General features: G+C 48.2%; 1 protein-coding gene across 3 annotated transcripts in view; it reads left to right on the top strand.

Annotated features, from left to right (window-relative positions):
- The window catches only part of nrxn2b (neurexin 2b), a 631,318-nt gene extending 605,482 nt beyond the window's left edge, over positions 1-25,836 (top strand). For all 3 annotated transcript variants that reach the window (XM_035408766.1, XM_035408765.1, XM_035408763.1), the window contains 3 exons: positions 6,924-7,246; positions 15,171-15,249; positions 23,072-25,836. In XM_035408766.1, the coding sequence (XP_035264657.1) occupies positions 6,924-7,246; positions 15,171-15,249; positions 23,072-23,973 (1,304 nt within the window). In that variant the 3' untranslated portion in view covers positions 23,974-25,836. The remainder of the gene's footprint in view (positions 1-6,923; positions 7,247-15,170; positions 15,250-23,071) is intronic.
- The last annotated feature ends 548 nt before the right edge of the window (positions 25,837-26,384 follow it).

The raw sequence follows: 26,384 nt of genomic DNA, 5'->3' as shown, positions 1-26,384 counted from the left end.
CTCGGTGTTTCGCGCGGTCTGGTTTCCTCGGTTACACAAGGAGGTTTTTGCGCATACCAACGCGTGCTGGGAGAAGCGCTGAGCATCAAACGCACTTCTTAATCAAACTCTGATTGCGAGCGGCCCTAGCCTAGCTGAACAGATGGGCACTGGAGCCAAACCGCGATTCCAATCCATTCATATTTTCAAACTGACCCCAACCTTGTTCGTAATCGTAACCTAATGTGACTTGGTGGTTAATTAAGCCATATAATTTTTCTTAACTGCCCTTTCGCTGTCGCCCCATAAACCGCGTTCTCTAGCCGCTGCCGTTTGGAAACTTTTTATGACGTCCCATATTAATTGGTGGAGAAGATTTAAACCTCCCCCACAGTTGTGTTTTATTTATGACTTTTGGAGCTCCTTCTGAAATGTAGTTCATGGTCGGCACTGTGTGAGGGTATGTGTGCATATTAGTGTGCTTCAGGGATTGGTTGTGAGTGTGATTGTGTTTTATTGCTTGTTTGTTTTCTTGCTTGTGTGTATACGTGCTTGTTTGTTTGTTTGCGTGTGTGTGCTTGTTTGCTTGTGCATCTGTGTGTGTGCATGTGTGTATGTATGTGTGTGTGTGCTTGTTTGCTTGTGCATTTGTGTGTGTGTGTGCATGTTTATGTGTGTGTGTGCTGGTTCTTTTTGATTGTGTGTGCTTATGTGTGTGTGTGTGCCTGCATGTGTGTGTGTGTGTGTGTCCCAGGCATATAGCAGTCCTTTCTCCTGGGAAATTAGCTCTGGCTATGTTTGCTCATGGAAAGAAGCAGCCACACACAAGACTTAGGCCCCTAGACAGCCCTGTCCCTTCTCGCCTCGAGCCCTTCTCGCCCCCTGCTGGATCGCACAGGCATTGCGCCTCGCATCATCCACCAAATGGCAGTTGGTGGATTAGCGGGGCCGGCGTGGCGCTCGGCAACACGGCTCCCCGAGGCCCTGTCTGAGCAGCGACCCGCGATTACCGCCGGCTCGTCTGGATCGCGGCGCTCTGCGGCGAGCGCCTTCGCCCAACCGTGGAATCTGTCTCCAGGTCAACAAAAGACCAGCTGACATATCATCCACTCCAGTGGCTCGGAGCGCAATGCGACGAGCCCCCCCACCCCCCCCCACCCCGACTACCAGCAGTTTAGCTCCGAGATTAGAATAACACGAGCTGGAAATGTGTCAGAAACGAAACGCACTTTCGCTCTCTCTCTCTCTCTCTCTCTCTCTCTCTCTCGCTCTCTCTCTCTCAACCGCATTACACATTCACTCTCACCTCCTTTTTACACATTTAAACTCTTCCCTCTCTTTTTCACTGCCTGTTCCTCTCAGTTCTCTCTCCTGTTTTGCCTTCTGTCTGGGTTTTTCTCTCTTGCTCTCTTGCTGTTCCTCCTTCTTCACCCATCCCTCTCTATCTTGCTCCCTACTCCTCCCCCCCTCCCTCTCTCTCTCTCTCTCTCGCTCTCTCTCTCACACACACACACACTCACGCACACCGCCACCTGCACACTGCACTATGCAGCGTGTGCCCATTAAAAACACGGTGTACCATCAGTACAGTTTTTCACTCATAGAGGTCCCCATAGAGCTGTTTCAGCTTCAGTGATGAGCCGCTTGCCATTTCTCAGGATAATAAGTACCTGCTCCAGCACTATTGATTCAAACCCACTCGTTGCCCAGGTGCAACCCTTGAAACTATAGTAATAAACATATAACAACAACCCTTATATATAGTAATAAGCATGTAATTACAAAGCAATAGCAAGACTGCCCCTCTCCAAGCAGAAGATTACGTGGGATGTAAACAGTTGCTGCAGCCATTACATTGCTTTCTGATATTTCTTCGGTCTTGCGATTTATCTTGCAAGAGCTCCTTGGCAAGGCGAGAAGTCCTTCTTCCCCAGAGGTATTGATGATCTGTCAGGAATGCTTCATTGCATGTGGCTGATTGAGAGATCACCTCTGCGGAGGAGTCCTCCTGAGGAACGCATTATTCGGGGGGGGTAGGGGGGTGGGGTGGGGTGGGGGGGGGGTTGTCATTTTTTATTTTCATTTCCAAACGAGAGGGGAAGACACAGGTGTGCGGCTGAGGGCGGGCTGAGATGCCGCAGGAAGAGGAACCGCGCTTAGGAACCGCGCCGCCTCTGGGAACGGTCTGTCCTACCCACAATCCCTCAGCGACGCGCGCGTCCGCCACCGCTCTCCGAATCCTCGATCTCAGAAGGGTGCCGAGGCAGGACAGAGGGAGGAGGATGTGTAGCGCGCCCAAATCCCAAACCACGCCGCCAGCTTGTAAAGCTATTCTTTTTCTTTTCTGCACTCTTGCCTACCACAGCTCTGCATCTCTCTTTCTCTCCCCCCCTCTCTCTCCTTCTCCCTTTTCCACTGTCTCTCTTCTCCCTCTCTCTCCCTCTTGCTCTCTCCCTCTCCCACTGTCTCCTTCTCCCTCTTCCTACTCTCTCTCTCTCTCCTGCTCCCTCTCCCTCTCTGTCTCCCTCTCTTTCCTTCTTCCTCCCTCTCCCTCTCACTCTCTCCCTCCCTCTCCCTCTCCCTGTTTCTCTCACTATTTTTAATTTCCGTGGTGCTATAATGGCATGACATCAGACGTTATTTCCAAAGCAGAGGTGACAGACGCTGAGGTTTGCTCTTCGTTTCAGCGCACTTAGTATCCGCTATAAAAATTAACGGAAATTATGTGGCTCGTGTGCGGTCGTAAAACTGAAATCAGGCGTATTCGGAGTCTAGCGATGGGATCGGCAAATGTAATAATGGCATGATGAAGTTGAAAAATGCCAAAATGTATACGTGTAAAAATAAAGTTAAAACGTAAACAGTCGTGTAACAGTAATTTTTCTAACAGTCATGCTTATGGAAAAATACTGTGCACAGTGCGCTAGGTGCTCTCTCTCTCGCTCTCTGTCCCTGAGACTACCTGTGCAGCTCGCTCACCTGCCCTCAGGTAACAGCAGTGCACGTCATTACAGCCCCCCCCCCCTTCCCCAGGGTAGACTCTTAAGTGTCTAAAAACAGTCACTTCTTTGAATGTGGGGATTGTTCATAATCGTGAAAATGGAAACGTCTCAATTTCTAGTGTTTTCCACAAGGCAGGCGAAAGGCCTACCAGACGCTGAACTGTGAACATTTACCATCGCTCTGCTAGCCCCGTCTGCGCTGCGTCGAAAATTATATCCTCAAACACATTTTGCTATTTGAGGCTCTAAATATGCAATCTCCTTCTCGCACGTAGCATGGCACTTATCTTCATGTCATAGGTTTATTTACGTACTACTTAGCAAGCTATGTATTAGCAGCTGCTATCAGTTGTTGTGACCCTACTGACTTGGCCCTTGTTGGCCCAAATGTTTTTGTGCCCTTGTGTATGCGAGCGGATGTGGAAAAGAGCACCTGTTAAGTGGCTAAATGTAAATGTAAGTGTGGAGAGTGCATCTCTACGTGCTCCACACCTGTCTCTCTCTGTGACCCACGCAGCCCTGACCCTCTTATGACCTTCTCAGCCGTGAGTCTGTGTGTCAGGCGTCCATGTTGTGGTCACCCTTTTGCTTTCCCTCCAACTGCCGATCCCGCTATCCGTTTGTCCTTTCTGATTATGCTGCTGGAGCTCAGGTGTGTGTGTGTGTGTGTGTGTGTGTGTGTGTGCGAAAATGAGAGGGAGGGAGAGAAAGGAAGAGTGGGAGAGAGAGAGAGAAAGAGAAAAAAAATAAAGAGGGAGGAGATGAGAGAGAGAGACTGTTCCCAAGGGACCCAGTTCGTCCACACAAAGGGACGTCACACTCACTCTAGAGTGAAATTTTACTTAATTACTGAGAGCGTCTCAGCTCAGTGTGTGTGTGTGCGTGTGTATATGTGTGTGTGCCTGTGTTATTTGCTGTTTCTGTAATGAATGCAAAGGCTGTCACCTCAGCCAGTGCCTGTGTCCATTAAGTGGCCATCGCCCTAAGGGCCGGGGAGAGTCTGGCCAATCCAGCGGTGCCGCCTCCCTGATTGGTGCAATAAATCGTGAGCCGCTCCACTGAGGGCCGTGTGCCAGAACTGACCAATCGCGGGCCTCCGTCCGGTTCTGCCGCATTAAGCTGTCTGATGAAGGCAGGAGGGGAGGGAGAGAGACAGCGAGAGACAGGGAGAGAGAGAGAGAGAGGGAGAGAGAGAGAGAGAGAGAGAGAGAGAGAGAGAGTGAGAGACAGCGAGAGAGAGAGAGAGACAGTGAGAGACAGCGAGAGAGAGAGACAGTGTGAGACAGCGAGAGAGAGAGAGTGAGAGACAGCGAGAGAGACAGTGAGAGACAGCGAGAGAGAGAGAGAGAGACAGTGAGAGACAGCGAGAGAGAGAGAGAGACAGTGAGAGACAGCGAGAGAGAGAGAGAGAGAGTGAGAGACAGCGAGAGAGAGAGAGAGAGACAGTGAGAGAGAGAGGGAGAGCGAGACAGAGAAATAAAGGAGCCAGATAAAATGGGCGAAGGGGAGGCATTCTGTCTCTCCCAATCGTGAGGATGCAGGTTTGAGAAAGCGAGGCCCCTCTCTCAGCGTGACATCACGGCCAACGGACAGGCCTGGTGAACTCATCTCAAAACGGACAGGTGGGGATTCAGTACTGAACGCGATTCTGCAGCAGCGGGCAGAGTGAGCCTTTGTCCTGTCAGGGGTAGGATGAGGTTCACGTCTGTCACTCACTAGCAGATGTTGGCTTTTTTAGCACTGGCTCAGCCAATTTAATGAATTTTAGCCTTGGGAAATACTTGTGATATTATCCAACAAAGGTATCGTTTGTAGCACGAGCCAAGGAAATAACACTGCCGTTGATACTAAAAATAAAAAATAACAAACCTTACTCAAGTTACACGGAGTCAGGAATATTAAATTTGTGGATTTATCGGAAAATGACACCGTGTATGAGAGAACCCTCGCCTCGGGGCAGTGAAGCTAATTTCCTGGCGGAGGCTATCGGGCTGAGGGAAGCTGCCCTGAGCGTGTCCGGCCGAGCGAACGTCCTGTGACCCGGGGAGAGGGAGCCGCAGCTGCCAGCTCTGATAGGGCGTCTGCAGTGCGCCTGGGGACGCTGCCACTCTCCGGGATTAGTCATTAACCCTTTAAAGGCGTGAGTTCACAAATGTGTGGTTAGAGTGTTCTTAACTGAACATTCTAATGATGTAACAATCGTAACTGGTGACTGAAAGCAGTGGAGTTCTAGAACACTGACATAGAATTTTGAAAAAACATTCCAAAAAAGACTGCTCTTCAAAGGGGTAAAGAGGACTGCTCACCCCACCTCTCGAGCAGAACTACAGCCGGTCACGAGGGTGGGGGTGGGGGGGGGGGGTGCTTGATTTGGGTGCAGCGGGGCAGGGGGCTCAGTGGTTCACTCTGTCGCTGTGACACTGAAAATCTACACTGAGCTTGAAGCATTTGCCTCCTCTGGTCAGGGTGATTGAGCAGAATGACGGACAGACTGACACACGGACGTGAGGGGATCTACAGAAATGTCAGATACATTTAAAAATGGTCGTTCTTTAATTCTACGGCTAGTGTGTGTGCGTATGCGTGTGTGTGCGCGTGTGTACACGTGTCTGTACGTGGGCATTCTCAAAATCAATGGGGTGATTTGTCCAGCCATCTCTTCTTTGCTGATGTGTTTCCTGAGTCCACCTGAGCTGTGAGCTAAGATGAAATTTAGAGGGCCTGGCTGGTAACTTGGGATGGTAACCATTCCTCCAGGCACCCGAGGAGGATGTAACCGGGACATTTCGTGTCCTTTTCTCCTCATTGCGCTTATTTATAATTCATTTGCAGTCTAGAAAAGAGACAGAAATGAGTCACCGTAACTTATGAAGCCGGTAATTATCCCAGCGTGGAGGATTCTGGGCCGAGGCGGAGGGTCAGAAGGGCGTGCTGCTCCCTCCGCTTGTTAGCCAGCAGGTCGGTTGCTTGTGTTCTGTGAGCCCACCGGGGGGAGCACGGCCGGGGCAAAGCACGCCCGCACGAGAGGGGTTGCGAGTTCCGTGCCTGTCGGGGCACAGAGGAATCTTCCCGCTCGAGATTGATCGGTCCGTGAGGCACAGGGTCCGCCCCTTCTCCAAATATAATTGCTTCATTAAGTGTCTCTTTAGCGTACGCCCGCCAAAAAAAATAAAAATAAAAGAAGAAGTCCCACAATCCTTGTCTCCCCTAGATGGCTAGCCGGGGGTCAGAGGTCACTGCTGGGGTTTCCCATGAGCGGCTAAGTGCCTTGAGGCCCTGGCACGTTGCCTAACGAGGACCCCGAGAGAAGAGAACGCGGAAGACGGGTCAGGAGAATTAGGAAAAAGTAGAACAGGTGACATCAGCAAAGAAGGGCTGGGGGGGGGGGGGGGGGGGGGGGGGGGTTTGGCGGGGGGGGTTGGAATCCACAGGCCCTGGTAGCACATAATTACTGAATCTCGCAGATTACACTTCCTCGTGCGGTTGGGTGATAATGGAGCACTGAATTAAGCAGTCCCCCCTTTTCTGAAAACAATTTTCACATCCTGTGAACGGTTTGGTAAAGTAGCACTCGGGGGTTTCAAAAAAAAAAAAAAAGAGGGGGGGGGGGGGGGGTAGTTGGAAGCCTCTGAATGTATTCCATCTCTGAAAAGAACGCTTCCCCTGGTCCACCGCTGCCAGAGGATATTCAGTGCACCCGGGGAGCTGATTCAGTGTCGCTCCTGCGCTGCGAGGTCCAGCCTTCTGAAGTGTTGCCCAGGAACAGTAGTCATGTGATCCAAGCCACCTCCCCCTCTCATGTGTCATCCAAAATATGGAGAGAGAGAGAAACTGATGTGACTTCCTGGTGCTCTCTCGCTCTCTCTTTCTCACTCCCTCTCTTCCTCTTCCTCTCTCTCTCTCTCTCTGTATCTTTCTCTCTCGTTCTCTCTCTCTCTCTAGGTCGACAGTTAACGATCTTCAACAGCCAGGCGTCGATCAGAATCGGGGGGCGCGACAGGGGGCGGCCGTTCCAGGGCCAGATCTCGGGGCTCTACTACAACGGCCTGCAGGTGCTGAAGCTGGCGGCCGAGGGGGACCCCAACGTGCAGGTGGAGGGGAACCTGAGGCTGGTGGGGGACGTGCCGTCCGTCCTCACCACCGACACCACCTCCACCACCCCCCTGGCGGACATGTCCACCACGATCATGGAGACAACCACCACGATGGCCACCACGACAACCCGCAAACAGCGCTCACCCACCATGAGGGACAGCGTCACTCAGGTTAGCGTGCGGCTAAACACACTCACTCGCTACCAGGTTAGCATGCGGCTAAACACACTCACTCGCTACCAGGTTAGCATGCGGCTAAACACACTCACTCGCTACCAGGTTAGCGTGCGGCTAAACACACTCACTCGCTACCAGGTTAGCATGGGGCCAAACACACTCACTCGCTACCAGGTTAGCATGGGGCCAAACAGGCTTACTCATTACCAGGTTAGCATGGGGCTAAACAGGCTTACTCATTACCAGGTTAGCATGGGGTTAAACACACTCACTCGCTACCAGGTTAGCGTGCGGCTAAACACACTCACTCGCTACCAGGTTAGCATGGGGCCAAACACACTCACTCGCTACCAGGTTAGCATGGGGCCAAACAGGCTTACTCATTACCAGGTTAGCATGGGGCTAAACACGCTCACTCGCTACCAGGTTAGCATGGGGCTAAACAGGCTTACTCATTACCAGGTTAGCATGGGGCTAAACAGGCTTACTCATTACCAGGTTAGCATGGGGCCAAACACGCTCACTCGCTACCAGGTTAGCATGGGGCTAAACAGGCTTACTCATTACCAGGTTAGCATGGGGCTAAACAGGCTTACTCATTACCAGGTTAGCATGGGGCTAAACAGGCTTACTCATTACCAGGTTAGCATGGGGCTAAACAGGCTTACTCATTACCAGGTTAGCATGGGGCTAAACAGGCTTACTCATTACCAGGTTAGCATGGGGCTAAACAGGCTTACTCATTAGTAGGTTAGCATGGGGCTAAACAGGCTTACTCATTAGCAGGTTAGCATGGGGCTAAACAGGCTTACTCATTACCAGGTTAGCATGGGGTTAAACAGGCTTGCTCATTAGCAGGTTAGCATGGGGCTAGACACCTATTATCCAGAGCACCTTAAACAGATTGCATTTTTTTTACATACAATACAGTACATTTACACAGTTGGATATTACACTGAGGCAAATCAGGTTAAGGACTTTGTTTGAGGCTGAATTAGCAGCACCCCAGATGGGAATCAAACTCACAACCTTATTTACAAGTCCAGTTTCCCAATTATGTGACATGACTGCCCGAAAAAAAACTTCCGAAACTTCCAATCGCTCACAAGATTGTTAACAGTCAACATAAAAGCCAGCAGTTCAAGGTCAATTCCATTTCAATGCATTCAAATTTAAATTCAATTCACAGCTTGAAAAATGTCCCCCTAGAACAGTAAGGGATGCTTTTCAATTCAGGGATTGAGTTTCTGTTCATCTCCTGGATTGACTGAATGGAAGTGGAATTGACCCACAACTCTGAAATAAATGTCAGATACAAAGCAGCCATTTTTTTTTTTTTTTTCATTTGACGCATTTGACAAGAATGTAGCTATACTGGTGGGCGCTGGTAAAGTGAGGGCAGAAGATGAGAATAAGGAGGGTGTGATTTTGACACTTCCCATATTTAGTTATGAATCACAAGCAAACAAATATGTAGCCACCCTGCCCTAAGCTAGTAGGCATTTCTCATTCGCCCAGGATTCTTGTAGAATACACTTTCCAAAAATCAGCTGATGCATTGTATGAAATTATTTATTTGTTTTATTTTATTTGTAAAATTCATAGTGAGCAGTCTAGAGACCTACAGATCAGAAACACAGAGCTGGTGCTGGAATTTACAGTGGCACAAGCTGAAACAAAGCAAAAAAATTTTGGCCGGCAAAAAAAACAAAAAAAGGTGTTGCCAGAAAATATGGCCCTTAATTTCCATCTCGTTATTATGCCACTGTTTGCGGTTGCTGCCCTGAAATGTCATAATTTATGGGCAAACTGTGGATGAGTGCAGTACATGCTGGTGAAAAGAGCAATTAGCCTGCAAAGAAAAACAGCTATTATTCTTAGCAGCTGCTTCTTATCGCCGTTAACGATGTCCTGTGATCATAGAAAAGTGCCTAATAAGTGCTCACTGTGTAGCCGAAACATCATGTCCCATGCGCTGCAAATTATATATTATTTGCATTGCATTGTGGGGTAATGTATGATGTTTTATGTTCAGGCCTTCGACGCGTCTAATTTGTCCTTTATTTTTTGGAAAACAGAGTCGCGGTTCGATGCGATGTCGTTGATTCAATGCAGCTGCTCCTCGTGGAGGACAGACGCGTTTGATGAAATCCGTTCTTTCATACTTTGTGTTTTTTCTTGGCTCCTGAAAAGAGCCACACGTCTTGCACGTGTTCGCTTCTGAATGTGAGTCATTGGATGTAATGACAGGCTCAGGGAGTCAATGGAGAGAGATGTTTAAAAACAATGAAGTTAAATTAGATGCATTTAGCTGTGCATTCGTGTGCCTGTTTGATATGTGTACAAAGCCCCATTTTTCATATGTATCTCACAAGCTCAACCCAGTACCACTCAAACAGCCCAGAAGTGCATGCCAGCCTATAATTACAAAACACAACGAGACGTGATGCGCTCGCGACGAAGAAAGACATGAAATATAATTCAGTGTAAATGAAGGGCAACCTGTGGCGAACAACAAACATTTAAACAAACGAGTGTGTATCAGTATAAGAAATGCACATAACTCAGCGAGTTTATAAAAGCGCATCTCAAAAAGAAAAGCAGCAGGAAAAAAAAAAAAAAACTGTTTTTCCAGTTTTTAAAGTGATAATTTTTTCACGACACTTTCTCCGATACAGACACGGTGCAAATAATGAGTTGCTCTCCGCAGTTTTTTGGAATATGTAAGACCGGGTAAGAGAAAAGACGAGCAAAAGTGGCTCCTTCACATTGCGGGGGGGGGGGGGGGGGGGGGTGATTAGTGTTAGGGTTAGGGTTAAGGATATATACGTTTCGACACCCCCGACCTGTTGTTTTTACCTCTTTTGGGGGGGGGGGTCCAAGTCTTAATTAGGGGGGTCAGACTCCCCCTAATGCCTGTAATTCGAACCCCGTCCGTGTCCGTGTCAGTGCAGCCTGCGAACGGGCAGCATGCCTGCCTGCGCTCCCCTGCGTCGATAGCACAGGACGATCACAGCAACGAGCGCTCTTCACTGTGATTGGGCGTTCCAAAGTGCGGGGCAGAAAAGCATCAGTTATTCAATAATAATGAACTAGCAGCGTCCGTGGTCTCTAACTAGCTCGCTAAATTCGACTAAGGTGCACATTCTGGCTGTCAGCGAATGGCGAAAGGGACAAGATGCCCGCCAAAGCCAAATCGAGCCACTCGAGTGTGGCCACATGAGTGATGACCTGTCAGTCATGGATGAGTGACAGGCCTTTCAATAAATTAGATCACAAGAACAGAAGAAAATGTGATGACAAGAACATGCCGTTCAGCCCAACTTGTTCTTGTCATTTTTTTCCACCTCCTCTTTTTTATTATTACATTATTTATTTTTTTAATAAATGTTCAGCGAAGCTGGCAATATAAAAACCATCAACAAGCAATAAAGATAAGCAAACCATGAATTAAAAAAAAAAACATAAAACAATCAATAAGAACGATCAATCAAAAAAAATTAACCCTCAATAAAAAAGCGATGAAACTCATTACAGTAAAATCAATAGAATCAATAAAAAAATAAAACAACTGATGAATAGGTAAAAGTTAATAAATAGTTAAAACAAATAAATATCCAAATTAAAGACATAAAACTACAGCATTTGCATAATGTTATAATATACCCTTGGACTGAGGCACTGTTCTCCCTCTTTCCCTCATTCTTTCCACAATTAACAAGACCAGGTCAAACCCTATATGGCTGGACCTAAAGCAATCTGTTCTGTATTGGCTAAAGTTTGAAAATGCGTAGCCTGGCCACTGAGACGATCTGATATTTTTCCGTGCAAACTCCGCATCCGCAGCGCTAACCGTTGCTGTTACTATGCACTTGCGTTGTTGTCTCACTCAGAAAGCACACGTCTGCTGTAAAAGTCGAACCCTTCACGTAGGTTCGTAGACTCATTACGTGAAATGAAATATTATTGTCCCTGAGCCGTTCTCCCATTCCTGCTTCCCTGCGACGCGAGACATGGCGGCATTTAGGCGCTAACTATGTGCTAACGATATGAGTCACGCTCCTGACTTTTCCCTGCGTCAGGCGCCATTATTAAAAAAGAAACGCCTGGGGATTTTCTGATTGGCTTCCACAGACCTGTTACTCGGCTGGCAGGTAGCTGGGAAAAGTCTGAGGTAACACTAGCCAGACGGTCGACCCGCCACGTTCTTTTTAAATAACCTGATTCTGTCCCAGCGAATTGAAGGTAACAAACCCCCAGAAAACCTGTGTGGTAAAAAAAATAAAAATAGAGCTGAGAGCTGACCTCAATCGCTGCGATTAACGTCAATGAACTGACAGGACCTGAGGCCTAGAAATCACCACAGAGAACATGGCTGTCCTGTAAAAGAAGAAGAAGAATAAGAATGATAATAATAACAATAATAAGCCAGGGTGGAAGATTGCACTTCTGTTGAACACTTCTGTTGAACATAGTGCAACTTAATTTACAGGTTTGGGTTTTCTGAAATACTCGCATCGTGATATCGGTAGGAATTTTCAGGAACGTTAAGCAGTGAGTCAGTTGCAGCTTTTAAGTGCACCGCAGTTCGTTCAGGAGGGGCTTTCCTACAGCCCTGGAAGAAGGTTAAAAAAAAAGAAAAAACAATTAAAGTTGATCATCCACAGCGAACTTAATTAAAGAAGTGAACATCACTTGGCGTGCGACAGTTACATTATCCTGTAAGAGGCTGATCCCGCCCGCACGCTTACCCGCGCGTCGCCGACGGCGACAGAAAGCCAAGGAGCAGAGACCGGCGCCCGGCGACTTATCCTGTCGCTCGGGATGGAAAGGCGCTCCCATCTCTCTCTCTCTCGCTGTCTGTGGCTTCTCCTCTCGTGCCTCAAACTGATAACACGTTTTCGGAGGGCTGCTGGAGCTGGCCCTGCTGGTGTAGGGGTGTGCTTTAGCCGGCGTTGCGGCCCCCGCACTGTGGTTTGAAACGTGGGGGAAGAAACAGAGGGTGGGGAGGCGGGGGTGGGGGTCAGCAAGGAGGCGTCAGAGGAAGACAGTTCATATGCACCTTTGACATGCAGTGCCCTTTTTGGCCAGCAGGGGTCAGCAGGGAGTGATGATAGACAATTTTGGGCGCCCAAGAGAAGAGCGATGATAGACAGTGTTTCTGCTGCCGGCCGCAGTCGGCACTGGCGCGGGCCGGACTCGATCCGGGGCCGTGGGGCTCGTCCGCGCACCCCGGCGTGGCGCCTAAACTCGAACGAGCCGCCCAGCAGCCTACCGCCGTGCTTTTAACAACCACTTCCTGTTACACGTGCATTAGCCACAGCGTGTCTACATCGGCGTTTTGCGCCTACGCGAGCCCTCCGACAGTCTCACAACTCTCCGTCACAGCGGGTCAGAGGGGGAAGGGGGGGAAGGGGGGGGGGCAGTATTGTGTAGAGTGGGGGGGGAGTGGATTTTGCGCAAGAGCAGCCGCAGTAATTACACTATAAATACGGTCAGACAAAGCTAACGCTGCAGCGCCGTGTCTTTTAATGAGAGCTCTTCAGTTCCACTGAGCGTCCTGGACATTAGAGACAGTTTATAAGAAGCACGGAAAAGTGAATGAAACGTATTTTCCGTAAAAAAATAAATAAATAAATAAATAAATAAAAAACTTTTGTTGTCAGTGCTGAGAGCAATTCGCCCCTTGTGCCGCCTTTGATCCTGGCAGGTAAAGCTTTGAAGGTGAAATAAAGCTTTGACAGTGCCTTTTGATGTTGGCTGTTTCCCCCCCACCTCTCCTGGGACACTATTATAAAACCACATTATAAACCACCCCCCCCCCCCCCATGCCATCCCATCCCTTCCCCTGCATGGCCCACAATTTGGAGCTGGTTGAAAACAAACCAAGTTCAGTGTGTCAGGGTAGTGTGTGTTTGTGGCACGACATAGGGAAGATGGCGGGGAGGGGGGGGGGGGGGGCGTTCACTCTACCTCCATTTTGGGGATTGTATCCCACAGCTATGTCTGCTTATATTATTAGTCATGGAATACAGGGCTTCATTTTGCATGGAGTGGGAAATGGCCTTTTCATGAGCTGAGGGTAATTTATTTAGATTGTGCAAATAAATCGTGGCGCCGTCAGTCGAGAGGCAGGCAGACTTATTTATGGCAACAGGAACAAAAAAAAAAAAAAAAAGAATCAGATCACTGACTCTGCTTGCCGCTGGTGTTTAAAGTCAGTTTATATATAACAAGGTCAGTCTAGACAAACGCCTCGATTTTTACGCCTTAAATGAGCGTCTGTGATTGTTTGGAGTTAGCAAGTGGCGTAATATTTGGGGAGACAACCTCTTTTTTGCCGGAGTGCAAGAACTGTCGTTGTGACGCGGGACAGAGCGTATGACCTCAGAATCCCCGACCGTCCCCGCCCCCCCGCGAATATCGCCTCGCGCGAGTCATAATGATGCACATAATGGCGCTGCATAAAATGTAAGTCAGAGCTATTTCAGCGCGACGCGGGATTATTATGGACTGGGAGAGAGAGCGGGCCGCTCCGGGCCGCTCCGGGCCTGTGATTGGGACTGTACGCGACGGCGCTCACCGCCGCCGAACCCACGCAGTCCGTCAGTACTGGCAGTTATTTTCGAAAACTGCGCTTTCAATCACGGTTAATGTGTGTGTGTGTGTGTGTGCTGGCGGGAGGGCTGAGAGGGAGAGTGAGATGTGTGTTTGTTTAAGACATAATGTTTATTTTCTTTTTTCTTTTTTTGGCTGTGTACTCTGTACAATTTTAGATTTGCAATCCAAACAATTCACACATGAAGTGAAGTGCGCATTAAGGGCACTTTTTATACACTTTGGTTTCACCATATAGAAATTACAGTGCTTTTTATATATGCCCCCCCCCCCCCCATTTCAGGCTACCATAATGTTTCCCTACCACTGCTCAGGTCGTTTCCTGCACCTCTTCTAAATGTGTGTTATGATAAATCCCGACCATACAAATAATATTTTTTGCATATTGTTTAGAGTATAATGTTAAATGTTCACTTTTGCCATTCTGTTGTTCTCGAACCCTTTCATTGATATTCACCAGTTCCCCCGGTCCTCAGTTACCCTAACAAAATCCCATTATACATGAAATAACCTGGAAAACACACACCATTTATTCATGCTGTCGTCGTGTCCGTTGTTCTTATTTCCCACCTCAGCTTCGAAAGTTCCCCCTCTATTAGTATTTAGATTTATTTATGAGCACTTTGGGCAATATCTACAAATGTACTGCAGCTCCTGCCAGTGGTGCAGCAACCTGAGAGAGAGGGAGGTTTCTAACGGAAACGGGACAGAACAGATGGGGCGCTCGTTTTGTTCCCGACCTGTGTGTGGGCCAGGTGACGCGCTGGCTAGCGTTTGCGAATGGCACCTTGCTGTAGCGCAGCGATGAAAATAAGGTGCTGTGTGGGAAGACTGGAGTCAACCGAAAGCGCCAAAAAAAAGTTTAAAAAAGTGAATTTTAAGGGAATAAAAATGAGATCCCGCTGGATTTTAGGAGGAGTTTTGGTGACGTGTGACCCCCAGCATTCAGACTGTACTGCAGGGGGGTACGCGGCCGCCAATCAAAACGGGTCGAGAGGCCAGAAGTTAATCTGCGGGGGGGCACTGGCTCATCGTTCGCTGTATGTTGTGTTGGAGACGTTTCCCCCGCCTCATCAATTTGCAGATGAACACGGACAGAGCCTAATTCGGGTTAAATCACTCTTATCACTCCAGATAGCGGTTACAGGGTATTTTATTGGGGCTGACATTGCTTAATAATTACATTAATAAGGTGGGACACATTGACGTTGCCTTTACTTCAGGAGGCTGGAACGCCCCGGTCTTGGTGTTTGTGCTCACGTGTGTCCCCCCCCCTGCCCCCCCCCCCTCTCTGTTTCAGAACACCGACGACCTGCTGGTGGCATCGGCGGAATGCCCCAGCGACGACGAGGACCTGGAGGAGTGTGAGCCGGGAACCGGTGAGTCCGTTCGGGCGGTTCCGCGGTCCTCCATTGCGGGCCCCGCCCGGTCCGACAGCGGCCCCCCCGGGGCCCACTTTGCCGTGACCCCCGCCTTCCCCTTTCCGCGTGCAGCTGTGATTGGTCGCGCCGCACACCTGGTCCAATCGGGGACCAATCGGTGACCACTCTGTGCCATCCGGAGGGCCAGTTCTTAGTCCTGAAAGGGCTAGCTGTGATGTAATTGGCCAGCTTTTCTGGCTCACCTGACAAAAAAAATTATCCAATTGGGTAAAACACTGAACTTAAGCCACCGGCAGCCTGTTGTGGGACAGGAACTGGTCACTAGTGTTCCGGATTGTTCTGCACAGTTAACTTCCTGCTCAGTGTTCATCAGGCGAACGTTCGGGCAGAGGGAGGGTGTTTCATTTCAGGGTACATTGCCTGAAATGTAAGATTTTATTTCAGAGCAAGGTGAACCGGCTGCCTGTTCGAGAACCGCCAAGACTGATCATGCAGAAAAGGAAGCAAATTAGGATTTCAACATCTATATTCCGTGTTTCTTTTCTTGTTCTCTCTCTCTCTCTCTCTCTCTCTCTCCTAGCCCTCAGCTAGCACTGACTATGGCCTACAGTTTTAATTGAGGATTTCATATTTGAGTCTGACATTTAAAAAAAAGATCTGATGTATGAAATTTTTATATTTAACAATATAGAAAATATTTCAGTAATTGACAATATGAGGAAAAACATAGCATTTTCACATAGAGCTGGATGGAGAAGAAATGACTACCTCTCCTAAAAATGCGGGTTAGTTATTGTGAGTGAGAAGGTTGTGGAATAACTGGGTGCAGGGGTGCCACCAGGGATTTTGGGCCCCATCACCCCAGAAAATCCTGTGTTCTAATATTTTTAGAGGGCCTTGGAATCACTCTAACCCCCACCACCCCTTTTTGGGGGGTCTATTTGAGCCCTTTCTGCCACAGCTTTGTGTTTTATGCTGGTGCACAGGTCCAGCATCAGCTTGGCATAGGCCTGGCATGGGCAGCTGTGCCCACCGATGATTCTCTCAGCGCTTTTCTGGTGTAATCTGTTCACTTGGGGCCTGGTTGTTTTTCATCTCCATCCTGTCCGGGGAGAGACATTTTTTCCAACACTGAACACAACAAGACAACCCGAGTTCCCCACAGAGGAGAGAACAGGAGCAGGGATGGATGGATGGAGGGAGGTGGGGAGGGAGGGAGGGAGGGAGACACAGAGGGAGACGCGGAGAGAGGAGTGGAAAGAGTAGTGAGATGGATCACAGTCAGAGGTCAGAGGAGGAGTAGAGAAGAGTGAAAAAGGGATGCAGGGAGAAAGAAAGTAGAGAAGGGGGCAGAGGCATGGGTATGAGAGAGAGGGAAAGAAGGGAAGATCGAGACGATGGCAAAAACAGAAAGAATAAAGGAAGAGTGTAACAGAGGAAGAGACAGAGAGTGAAAGGTATGAAAATAATAGATGGGGAGAGAGAGAGAGAGAGAGAGAGAACACAGTTGTCTCTCTCTTACAGAGCCGCAGCTCTAAAGTATGGTACGGTTGAGATCTGCGTAGCGTCTCTGGGGAATGAGGACGTAGCCGTCAGAGCGGCTCAGACTCGGGAATCTCTGGGTTCCCTCCCAAACGTGTAACGGCCTCTCTGCCCGCTTCCCTACCCAGGGGACTAATTAATCTTTGCCCTCGTTAGGCTCCCCCTAACTACATCATCCAGAAGAGGGCTGGATTTTTTTTTTTTTTTTTTTTAATGAGCTGAAATAAGAACGGAATGAACACGAGAGAGAATCTTTCTCTAAAAAAACCAGATGGAACACGACCCCGCCCCCAGCCCCCCGCCCCCCCCGCCTCCCGCACCCCCTGCGTCAGCTCAGGACGAAACAAACACAATTGCAGTGCACAGCAGACAGAGAGGGCAGCGCTAAATTAGAAATTAAATTACTGGTAAACGTTATAAGCTGCGCACCCCTGCCAGCCTGTGCAAGGTCAGGGCACCTTATAAATGAATGTGGGCAGCAGAACATGCTGGAGCAGAGTAAACGGTGCTCAAACAGCAGGCTGGAAAGCCTACTTTCTGCCTGTTAATAAAGGAGGAAAACATGGTCAAATAAGATAGATATACTCTGAGACAGCCAAAACAGACAAACTCTATGTTACACACACACACACACACACAAACAGCATGACTGGCTTTCTCCTATGGTCACAGTTATCTCAAACACACACACACACTGATGTGTGCATGCACATACACACACACACACACACGTGCACACACACGTGCACACACACACATACACAAACAGCCTGACTGGCTTCCTCCTATGGTCACAGTTATCTCAAACACACACACACACACACACTGATGTGTGCATACACACACACACACTGATGTGTTCATGCACACACACACACACACACACACACATGCACACAAGGCCATCACCCAGCAGGTGCCTCCTTGACTTTAGTGTAGCTGTTGTGGTACAAAGCATCAGATTATTGTTTTAAAAAGTATCTACATCAGATTAAATCTGTTCGTAGCAAACAAATAAATATTTGCCCGTTCCACCAAATAACGAAAACTCTTCTCCTTATCTCGTTCACGGCCCATCCTTGTCCCCAAACGCAATCAGTGTCGTGGCCATCACACCGTGAAACGCTGTTCCTCCCCATCCCTGACCTTTGACCTCTCAAAGGTCAAATCGATCGGAGCCGGGCAGTAACAGCGAAACGGGGCGCATGCAAACACACAGGGATTAAACAGAGGGTTCCGGTTCTGTCATTCTCCCTTTCACCTGCAGGGGGCTCCATCACCCAAACCCCTCTTACTTGCCTTCTTACATTTTTTTACATCAATTATGTTGCAATTAAAAATAATAATAACACTAGAGATTCAACCAAAGTATTTGGTGTTACCCTAGTAACAGACTCAGTGCATAACTGTATTAGCACATATTTTGGTTTCTCCAACATAACAAGGTCAAGACTTTTTATTTCTCCAAAATAAAAACAACATCCGTTATCTTTCAGAGTGAATTTCTAAAACTTCTGGAGAGATCATGTGATCCGTATTTGAACTAAGCTGAGTACAGCTGAGGCTCTTCCAGTCTTGTATCAGTACTGGTCAGACTCTCCAAAATGGATGCATGTATGGACTGGCAGTTAACTAGCCAGGTCACGTGACTAGTAGTCTCCTCTTTAATAATGCACTTGCCTCAGTGGTAAGTGGACTGCATTTATATAGCGCTTTTATCCAAAGCGCTTTACAATTGATGCCTCGCATTCACCAGAGCAATTAGGGGTTAGGTGTCTTGCTCAGGGACACTTCGACATGCCCAGGGCGGGGGATCGAACCGGCAACCCTCCGACTGCCAGACAACCGCTCTTACCTCCTGAGCTATGTCGCCCCAGTGATTTGAGATGATGTCATATTTGTAATAAATGCTCAAAAACCTGTATAAATTATAATAATGATAATAGTGAGGATACTAATAAAAATTATACTTAGGATAATAAAAGTAGTAGTGTTTGTTGTGACGATCACAGAAGTACACGTAGTGAAAAAAACATGGACGGACTATTCCAGACTTTCTCCTGGTGCTCCGTTTTCAGGCGGTTCTCGAAGCAGCATGAGGTCCCTAGCCGCCGAACGAGGTGTGGCTTTGTTGAGGTTTGGAGTGAAAACCTACAGAATAGTAGATCCCAAGAGACAGGGTTGGTTTACCCCTGGTCTAACATGATCAAAACAGACCACGCCTACCAGGGACCAGGGTCGGCCAATCACAGCTTGCACACGGGGAAGCGGGGCGTGTCCTTGTGATTTGTGTGTGAGGGAGGAGTACTGTTCCCCTGCCTTCACCAGGGCCTCTTCCGAGCCGGACGTGTTCATACGTCCGCTGAGGTGAAGGAATCAGAATGGTGGGCTTGATTGGGCCGGGGCTTGTTAGACGAATAGAATAGAGCGGTGGTCTCCAACCCTGGTCCTGGAGAGCTACAGGGTCTGCTGGTTTTCATAGTGACTCTGCACTTCATGAATCAATTAGAGCAGTTGATTACACGGTTAACTCAACTCACCTGGTGTCTTGGGTCTCAGTTGGGTGCTGATTTTGAAAACAAAAACCAGCAGACCCTGTAGCTCTCCAGGACCAGGGTTGGAAACCACTGGGATAGAGCATAAGGGTAGATGATGATCTATGCAAGCATGCTCCTAATGCACTTTAGAATTTACCGTCGTAGGCACAGATCAGGTGAGGCTTCTCCTGGTGTCGGACCTCCCCTGCCCGTTCGACCGTCCTTTAAATTCCCTGCAAGTGGAGGGCCCCCTTGTGGCCGGAGGACTCATTTTGTAACGACAGGCTCGCTAGCGACCGTCGTAAATGACAAATAATTACATTCAACACTCAAACAACGATTCAACAAGTCGAATCCTTTCGAGGGGATAATATTTGCTTTACATTTACATATTTCCGCCATTACGAAGATGCTGTTATCGAGAGAAATTCACACGCGTTTTTTTTTCTTTTTTTCTTTTCTCAATTCAATCCATTTACGCGCCGGCGAATAGGTTTTTAAGTACCCCGCTCCAGGGTGCGACAGCCGGACCCCAGCAGGGCTCGGATATGTGAGATACAAGCCCTGTTCCCGAACCCCTGTGCTCCACTGCCCCCCTCCTCCTTTGCTTCTAGCAAACATACATTTTCCAGGAAACTGTACCAGCAGGGAGGCGTCCAGTGTGCTTTAGGGAGCCAGATGCGTAATTAGTGGTTTGCAGGTTTGAATCCTGATGGCATTGGCGTTGCTCTTGGTTGTATCCTTGAGCATGGCCCTTAACTCAGCTTTTCGTCTCGTAAATATCCAGCTACATGTCCGTTTTAAATAGAAAATATGCAAAATGCTATGTAGCTCACCCTGGATAAAAGCATCTGGTATGTATGTAAATGCTTTGCATTACCGCCATTTAACAGACGCTCTTACCCAGAGCCAATTTACACAACTTGTATTTTAACGCCATTTAAAATATAACGGGATATATATACCATTATCCATTTATATAGCTGGATGATGTTTACTAAAGCAATTCAGGTTAAGTACCTTGCTCAAGGATGCAACAGCAGTGGCCTACCCGAGAATCAGTAAGGCTGTCTGCAGTCTTTAGATCACAAGCCCAGCTTCCTAACCATCGTACCTTTATAGTACACTGCCTTTATTTGCATTAAAATACTTAAGTATTGTACAAATCGAGTGTCCATTTTACTGTACGGGTAGTCAGATGATTGCGATCTGGGTCCGCCCGGCCAGTCTTTCTGAAAGGCACAGACGCAGGTGCTCCAGCTTATTCTAGAAACTTCCTCGCCTCCGCCAGAGGGAAGCTCACAGATAAGAGAGCGGGGCCTTTGCTTATCTCCAGCGACGAGCTGAGCGTATCTACGAAGCCGCAGACCTGGAAAATGTACTCCCCCCCCGTCCTGGATCGAACGGTCACACGCACGTTCGCTCGGCGACCGAAAGGAGAGGGAAGCGATCCCAGAGCGCGCTCATCTTCGTTTGACTTCCGGTTTATTCACCCGCTCTCACTTTAAATGAGATCTGTCTTCCTTCGCCCGGGCCCCTCCCTCCCCCTGCAGTGACAGGTAGGGTTCAGTGCTCCCCCCTCAGACGCTAACTCACCATCACGGATCGCCTGATCGTTGTCATGGAAAAGCGGCCATTTTGGCTGCAGCAGGTTTCTTTCTGGGGAGGGTGTGGGGGGTGGGTGGGTGGGGTGGGGTGGGGTGTCTTAACTTCTTAACACTTGACTAACCAATTTCTTTTCAAAAGTGCTTCTCGTTCTCAAAAGTAAGTATATCTCTTGCTAGGGCTACAGCAGCCAAGTTCTAGTAGTGATCAAACTGTTCTGTGTCTTCTATTGACATTTTTTTTTTTTTTTGAGAGGATTTGCAAACCTTTATGAATAACCACCCTCACATGAAATTCTAAAACTGTGGAGCTTCTGGTTCTGTTGTGTGTGGGGCGTGCAGTCCCATTAATGCTAGGTCTCAATTTGGGGGGGGACCAAGACAGCCCAAAGTTTCCCTTTCGCACCCAACCCTGCCCCCCCTCGCCCCCCACCCCGTATCCCTGCTAACTGTTAGCTGTGCTGATTGACCTCATCAACATGGAAAGGAATCTCAGAAAAAAAATACAGACATACATACATATACACACATACACAACACACACACACACACCCACAGTATCCACATTCATTCCATGTATAGTATTATTCCAAACCCAGTACATTTTTAATGACTTATAAGACTAAGAAAATAGGTCATAATTAAAAATAATTGAATTCTCTCTCCCACTTACCTTTCCTCTGTGTTCAAAATGAAAATCATTTCTCTGTTAATTAACTAAAACATTATTATAGACTTGCAGGATGTTCTCCAAAGCAAATCGTGTCGCAGTGTTGCAAAGCAGTGCAGTTTTAAGGCTCGATATTCTTGACTGTTTTAAGCAACTGACCCCATATTATGAGTATTATATATATACCTGCTGTAGGCAGTCCTGCAGTTGGGTACTGTATACAAATGCTCCAAGTTTACTCTTAAGAGAATGTACCAGTTTAAGGTTCATTTTGCTCCAGAATTATTATGTTTTTTGATCTGTATGATAAATTGCACATTGTTTTAAAAATGTTTTCGCGCAGAGCCGCTCGGTAGGACGGTAGAATATCCGCCCGGCCCCTCAGAGCGTTTGGGCGCATGGTCGCTGGACCGCGGCGAATGGGCCAAACATTACAGAGACGGCGCAGGCCGTGCTGATTTCTCAGATGAAAAAGCGGCGATCTGTGCAGCACCGTGATAACGTTTGGTTTAAGAAAATTAATTTTAATGCCCTCCCACCAAAGCGTTTTCAATGCTTGCTTCCAGGGAAGGTGCAGCGTTACTGAAGGTGCATTCAAAGGGAGGGGTTTTCACATTGTACTGGGAGGTTATTGAGTAGTTTTCTGTACTGGGGGAGATCATGTGGTTGGCAGGTCATCCAATAATCTCTGATTGAACCTGTTTGTTATTCCAAGATTAAATAATTAAAAGTGAACGGCAACAGCATCAATAACAAGAAAGAGGGAATATGTTGACATTCTGTAAAAACACACACGCACACACACATACACACACACACACACACACACACACAAATGAAGTATAAAGAAAAATACATTTTAAAAAAGGCAGTGGGGGGAAGTTGTTTTTTTTTCCTTTCCAAGAACAATCTTACACAGCTTTGTTTTTTGTAATTTTTTTTTTCATGCTAAAATCATGCGGCCAATTTGTTGATGTAAGTGACCTGAACTCCGTGGTTTGCTATCTTATTTAACCAAGCAAAACAAAGACAACTAGGCTGAAGAGTAGCCAGAGAGCCCAGGAAGTACCAGATAATAGCCGTTGAACTGTTTATAGTAGTCCTTAAGAATTTTGTCTAAGTACAATAGAAGTGTACTTATGTAAGTGTTAAGTAGTCAAGGGATAAACTGTAGCTTGTAGATGTTTCCTTTTTAATACATATATATGCCTACATACATATCTATATATCTGTTAGCAAGCTGAATGTAGTTAGCTTATCTCCTTAAATAGAACACTAGAAACTAAATTGAATCTAACTAGCTGTATAACTAACCAGATTGATAAGTCTAATAGTGCTGTTCAAATGAAGGCCTTACTGTGCTGATGTTTTTCTTTGGACTGTTGCTGTTCCTGTTTGGTCCAGAGGGGGCGCTCTCAGTGCACTACTGACGCTCTTTTCCTCTGCCCTCTCTGTTCTTGTCCTAGGAGGCGAATTAGTGTTGCCCATAATTACAGTGGACTCCCTAGACCCCCCGTCTATCGCCACTCGCTACCCTGTCATTCCCCCGCCCCCCACCTACCGCCCCTTCCTCACCCTGCTCGAGACCACCAAAGAGTCCCTGACCCTGGCCAACGGCCGGCCCCCCTGCCCCCTGGACCAGGAGGACTGTGAGGACCCCATCGAGGTGTCCGCCTACGGCTCGGGGGAGATGACCGAGTCGGACGACGAGGACTATTACAAAAACTCGCCCCTCGTCACCGACAGGACGGTCCTGCCCCCGCCCCCCGCCGCGGAGGGCGGGGTCCAGAACCCCCGCGACCGCCACTTCTCCCGCCCCCCCGACTCCCACCGCCCCCCCTCCAGCACCCCCACCGCCAACCCCGACCAGCTGGCCCGCCACAAACCGGGCAGCAGCACCGGCGGCGGCGGCGGGGGGGGTCGCATCCCCGCCGGCAAAATGAACACCCGCGACCAGGTGCTGCTGCCCCCAGCCCCCCCCTCCCGCGACCCCGACCACGGCGGCCGCCACCGGCACGCCCCGGGAATAACCTACCCCCCGAATTTCCACCATGTGCCCACAGCCAACCCCACGGCGCCGGAGCGGGGCCCCCCGGGGGCAGTGGAGGTGTTCCGCGAGTCCAGCAGCACCACGGGCATGGTGGTGGGCATCGTGGCGGCCGCCGCCCTCTGCATCCTCATCCTCCTCTACGCCATGTACAAGTACCGCAACCGCGAGGAGGGCTCCTACCAGGTGGACCAGACGCGCAACTACATCAGCAACTCGGCCTCGCAGAGCAACGGCGCCGTCGTCAAGGAGAAGCAGCCGGGCACCGCCAAGACCGCCACCAAGAACAAGAAGAACAAGGACAAGGAGTACTACGTCTGAGACCGGCCCCCGGGGAGAGACGGAGAGAGAGGGATGGAAGGGAGGGAAGGGAGGGGAGGGAAGGAGAGAGACAGAGAGAGGGACAGAGAGAGAGAGGGAAGGAGGAGGAGAGAGGCGCACGGGCCATGGTATTTTCGGAGCAATCCACTTTCACCTCAGCCATCCCACTCCCCGCGGTACAATCTTCCACGGTCGCCAAAAAACTCCTCCTTCCCTGTTTCTCCACCCCTCCGCCTGCTTTGATGGAGAGAAAGGGGGAGGAGTCGTAGGAAGAAAGGAGAAGCTCTCATTCTTTGTTCATTCAGATTCCCCCCCTTATTTTGGCATGTGCGCCACCCCACCCTTCACTACCACTTCCCCCCCCGACCCCCCTGACCCCCCCCGACTCCACTCTAGCCCCTTTCATCTTCAATAAATTTTCTTTTTTTTCTTTACTTTTATTTACTCTTTTGAATGCAGATTGACTTATGCATTCCGTTCACTGACTCACTTAATCATGCACCATTCTTTCTTTGTTTTGTTTGTTTTTCATTACAACTGTCATCCAACATCTGTTTCGTGCACAAGCTCACATGCTCATCTTCTCAGTAAGTACAATGCCGGGTTGGCATTAGGTGGGCAGAGAGAGAGAGAGAGAGACCTCGAGACCAGGCAGGGTTCGTTTGTGCCAAGGGCCACGCCCGTTTCCTGTATTTTGGCAGAGCGATTCCATCGCTGTTTGGAGAGAAATATTCGGGCGAGAAACAAGAGGATGTGTACAAAGCCGACCGATAGCGGTGAGAGAAATAGGCAGAGAGCTTTCTCACGAGAAAAGCCTTCGCTTTGGCGCTGAGGACACTTCCTGTCCAAACAGGAAGCACAGAGACAGGCAGAAAAGAGACTGGACAGCAAAATTCCTGGCAGAAACACACACAGGAGGAAGAAAAAAGTATAAACTAGATCTTGGATTTTACACAGCTCTGCCACATCAAAGTACTGCCAACAACAAGTGTCAAATAACCTAGCACGTTAGCTTTTTTGTCCTCTCTCGCAGTCTCTCTCTCTCTTCCTCTCACTCTCCCATTCTCTCTCTCCCTCCTTCTCCTTGTTCATGGTGCTAGGGAGCTGATGCAACGTTATCCTGCTGTGTTTCGAGCATGTAGTATTCATTTATGAAAAGAACATACAACTGTCTTCTGTGCAAAAATCAAAAATAAGTGACAGCGTTAACACAAAAAAAAAAAAAAAAGTACAAAAGTGAGCACAACTCAAAATCGAGGAAAAGCTACATTCAGCCACCAAACTTCGAGGCCAAACCCTGCTCTGGCAGCGCTCTTCGATGTCCAATCGGGCTCTTCGTCGACCCATCATCGAGCCCAGGAGGGAAAAAAAAAACGTGTTTCAGAACTTACCTATCACAGAAAAACAGACCTGCAGCCGCAAATGAATTTGTTCTATATAATTATATATATGTATAGACGTTTGAGGAATCTATGGATTTACCAGAAACGGAAAATTAATATTTGTGTGTGTGCGTGTGTGTGTGTGTGTGTCACCAAACGGGAAAGGAGAGAAAGACTGGTTGAGGGTGTGAGACTTATTTCCCCTTGCGCACACAGTGAAAATGGAGTCGTTTTTGACGGAAAGGTAGGGGACGGAAAAGAAAATGGCGGATTGTTTTTTTCCGGAACACGGGGCGAAAGACTTTTTTTTCCGGAGATTCTTCAGTTCGCTCACTTGCGTCTCCGCAGAGGGTATACTGTACTTAACCTTGCATCGAGAAAATGGCCGTCTCTCGCTTCTCCTGTCGAGACTAAAGACAACCGAAGGGGGGAACAAAAAGGTTGAACAATTTCAACGAGGAAAAAAAAAAAAACAAGAAAACAAACACAATGAAGGTGAGAAGTAACACCTTTGGAGATCAGATTGAACTCTAGTATTCCAATTTTCTCGTCTCCATAGAAAAAAAAAACTGTACCATGGCAACAAAAGGAAAAAAAAAATATATAAAAAAGTTTGTGAAATGTCTAAATATTTGAATCTCTCATCCCATTACTACAGATAATGTGTTTTCCCTGTTAACATTCCTCTTTGGAAAAAAAAAAAAAAAGAAAAGTCTGGGGATATGAAATTTGTATGTTTTTTTTTTTTCTTAATTGAACGACGTGACTTGGGTAATGAATATCTTAAACCATTTTCTCCCCGGAAGAGGGAGGACAGATTCTCTCTCCCCAACATGAGTACCCCCCCCCCCCCCCCCACCCACCCCCTCCCCAATCCTGCCATTCCCCCATTTTCTATTCTCCATTCCCTCTGGCGGTCTATGTGTAACTCCAGTCAGACTGAACCAGCAGGGGGCCCGTTTCACATTGTTTGTTTTCCATTTTATACTTTTAAAAATTATTTTATATTTATTACGGAGATGGAACAAA

The sequence above is a fragment of the Anguilla anguilla genome, chromosome 3, assembly GCF_013347855.1.
Source record: "Anguilla anguilla isolate fAngAng1 chromosome 3, fAngAng1.pri, whole genome shotgun sequence".
Lineage (NCBI taxonomy): Eukaryota > Metazoa > Chordata > Actinopteri > Anguilliformes > Anguillidae > Anguilla > Anguilla anguilla.
The sequence above is the reverse complement of the archived record's forward strand: the minus strand, read 5'-3'. Positions and strand labels throughout refer to the sequence as shown.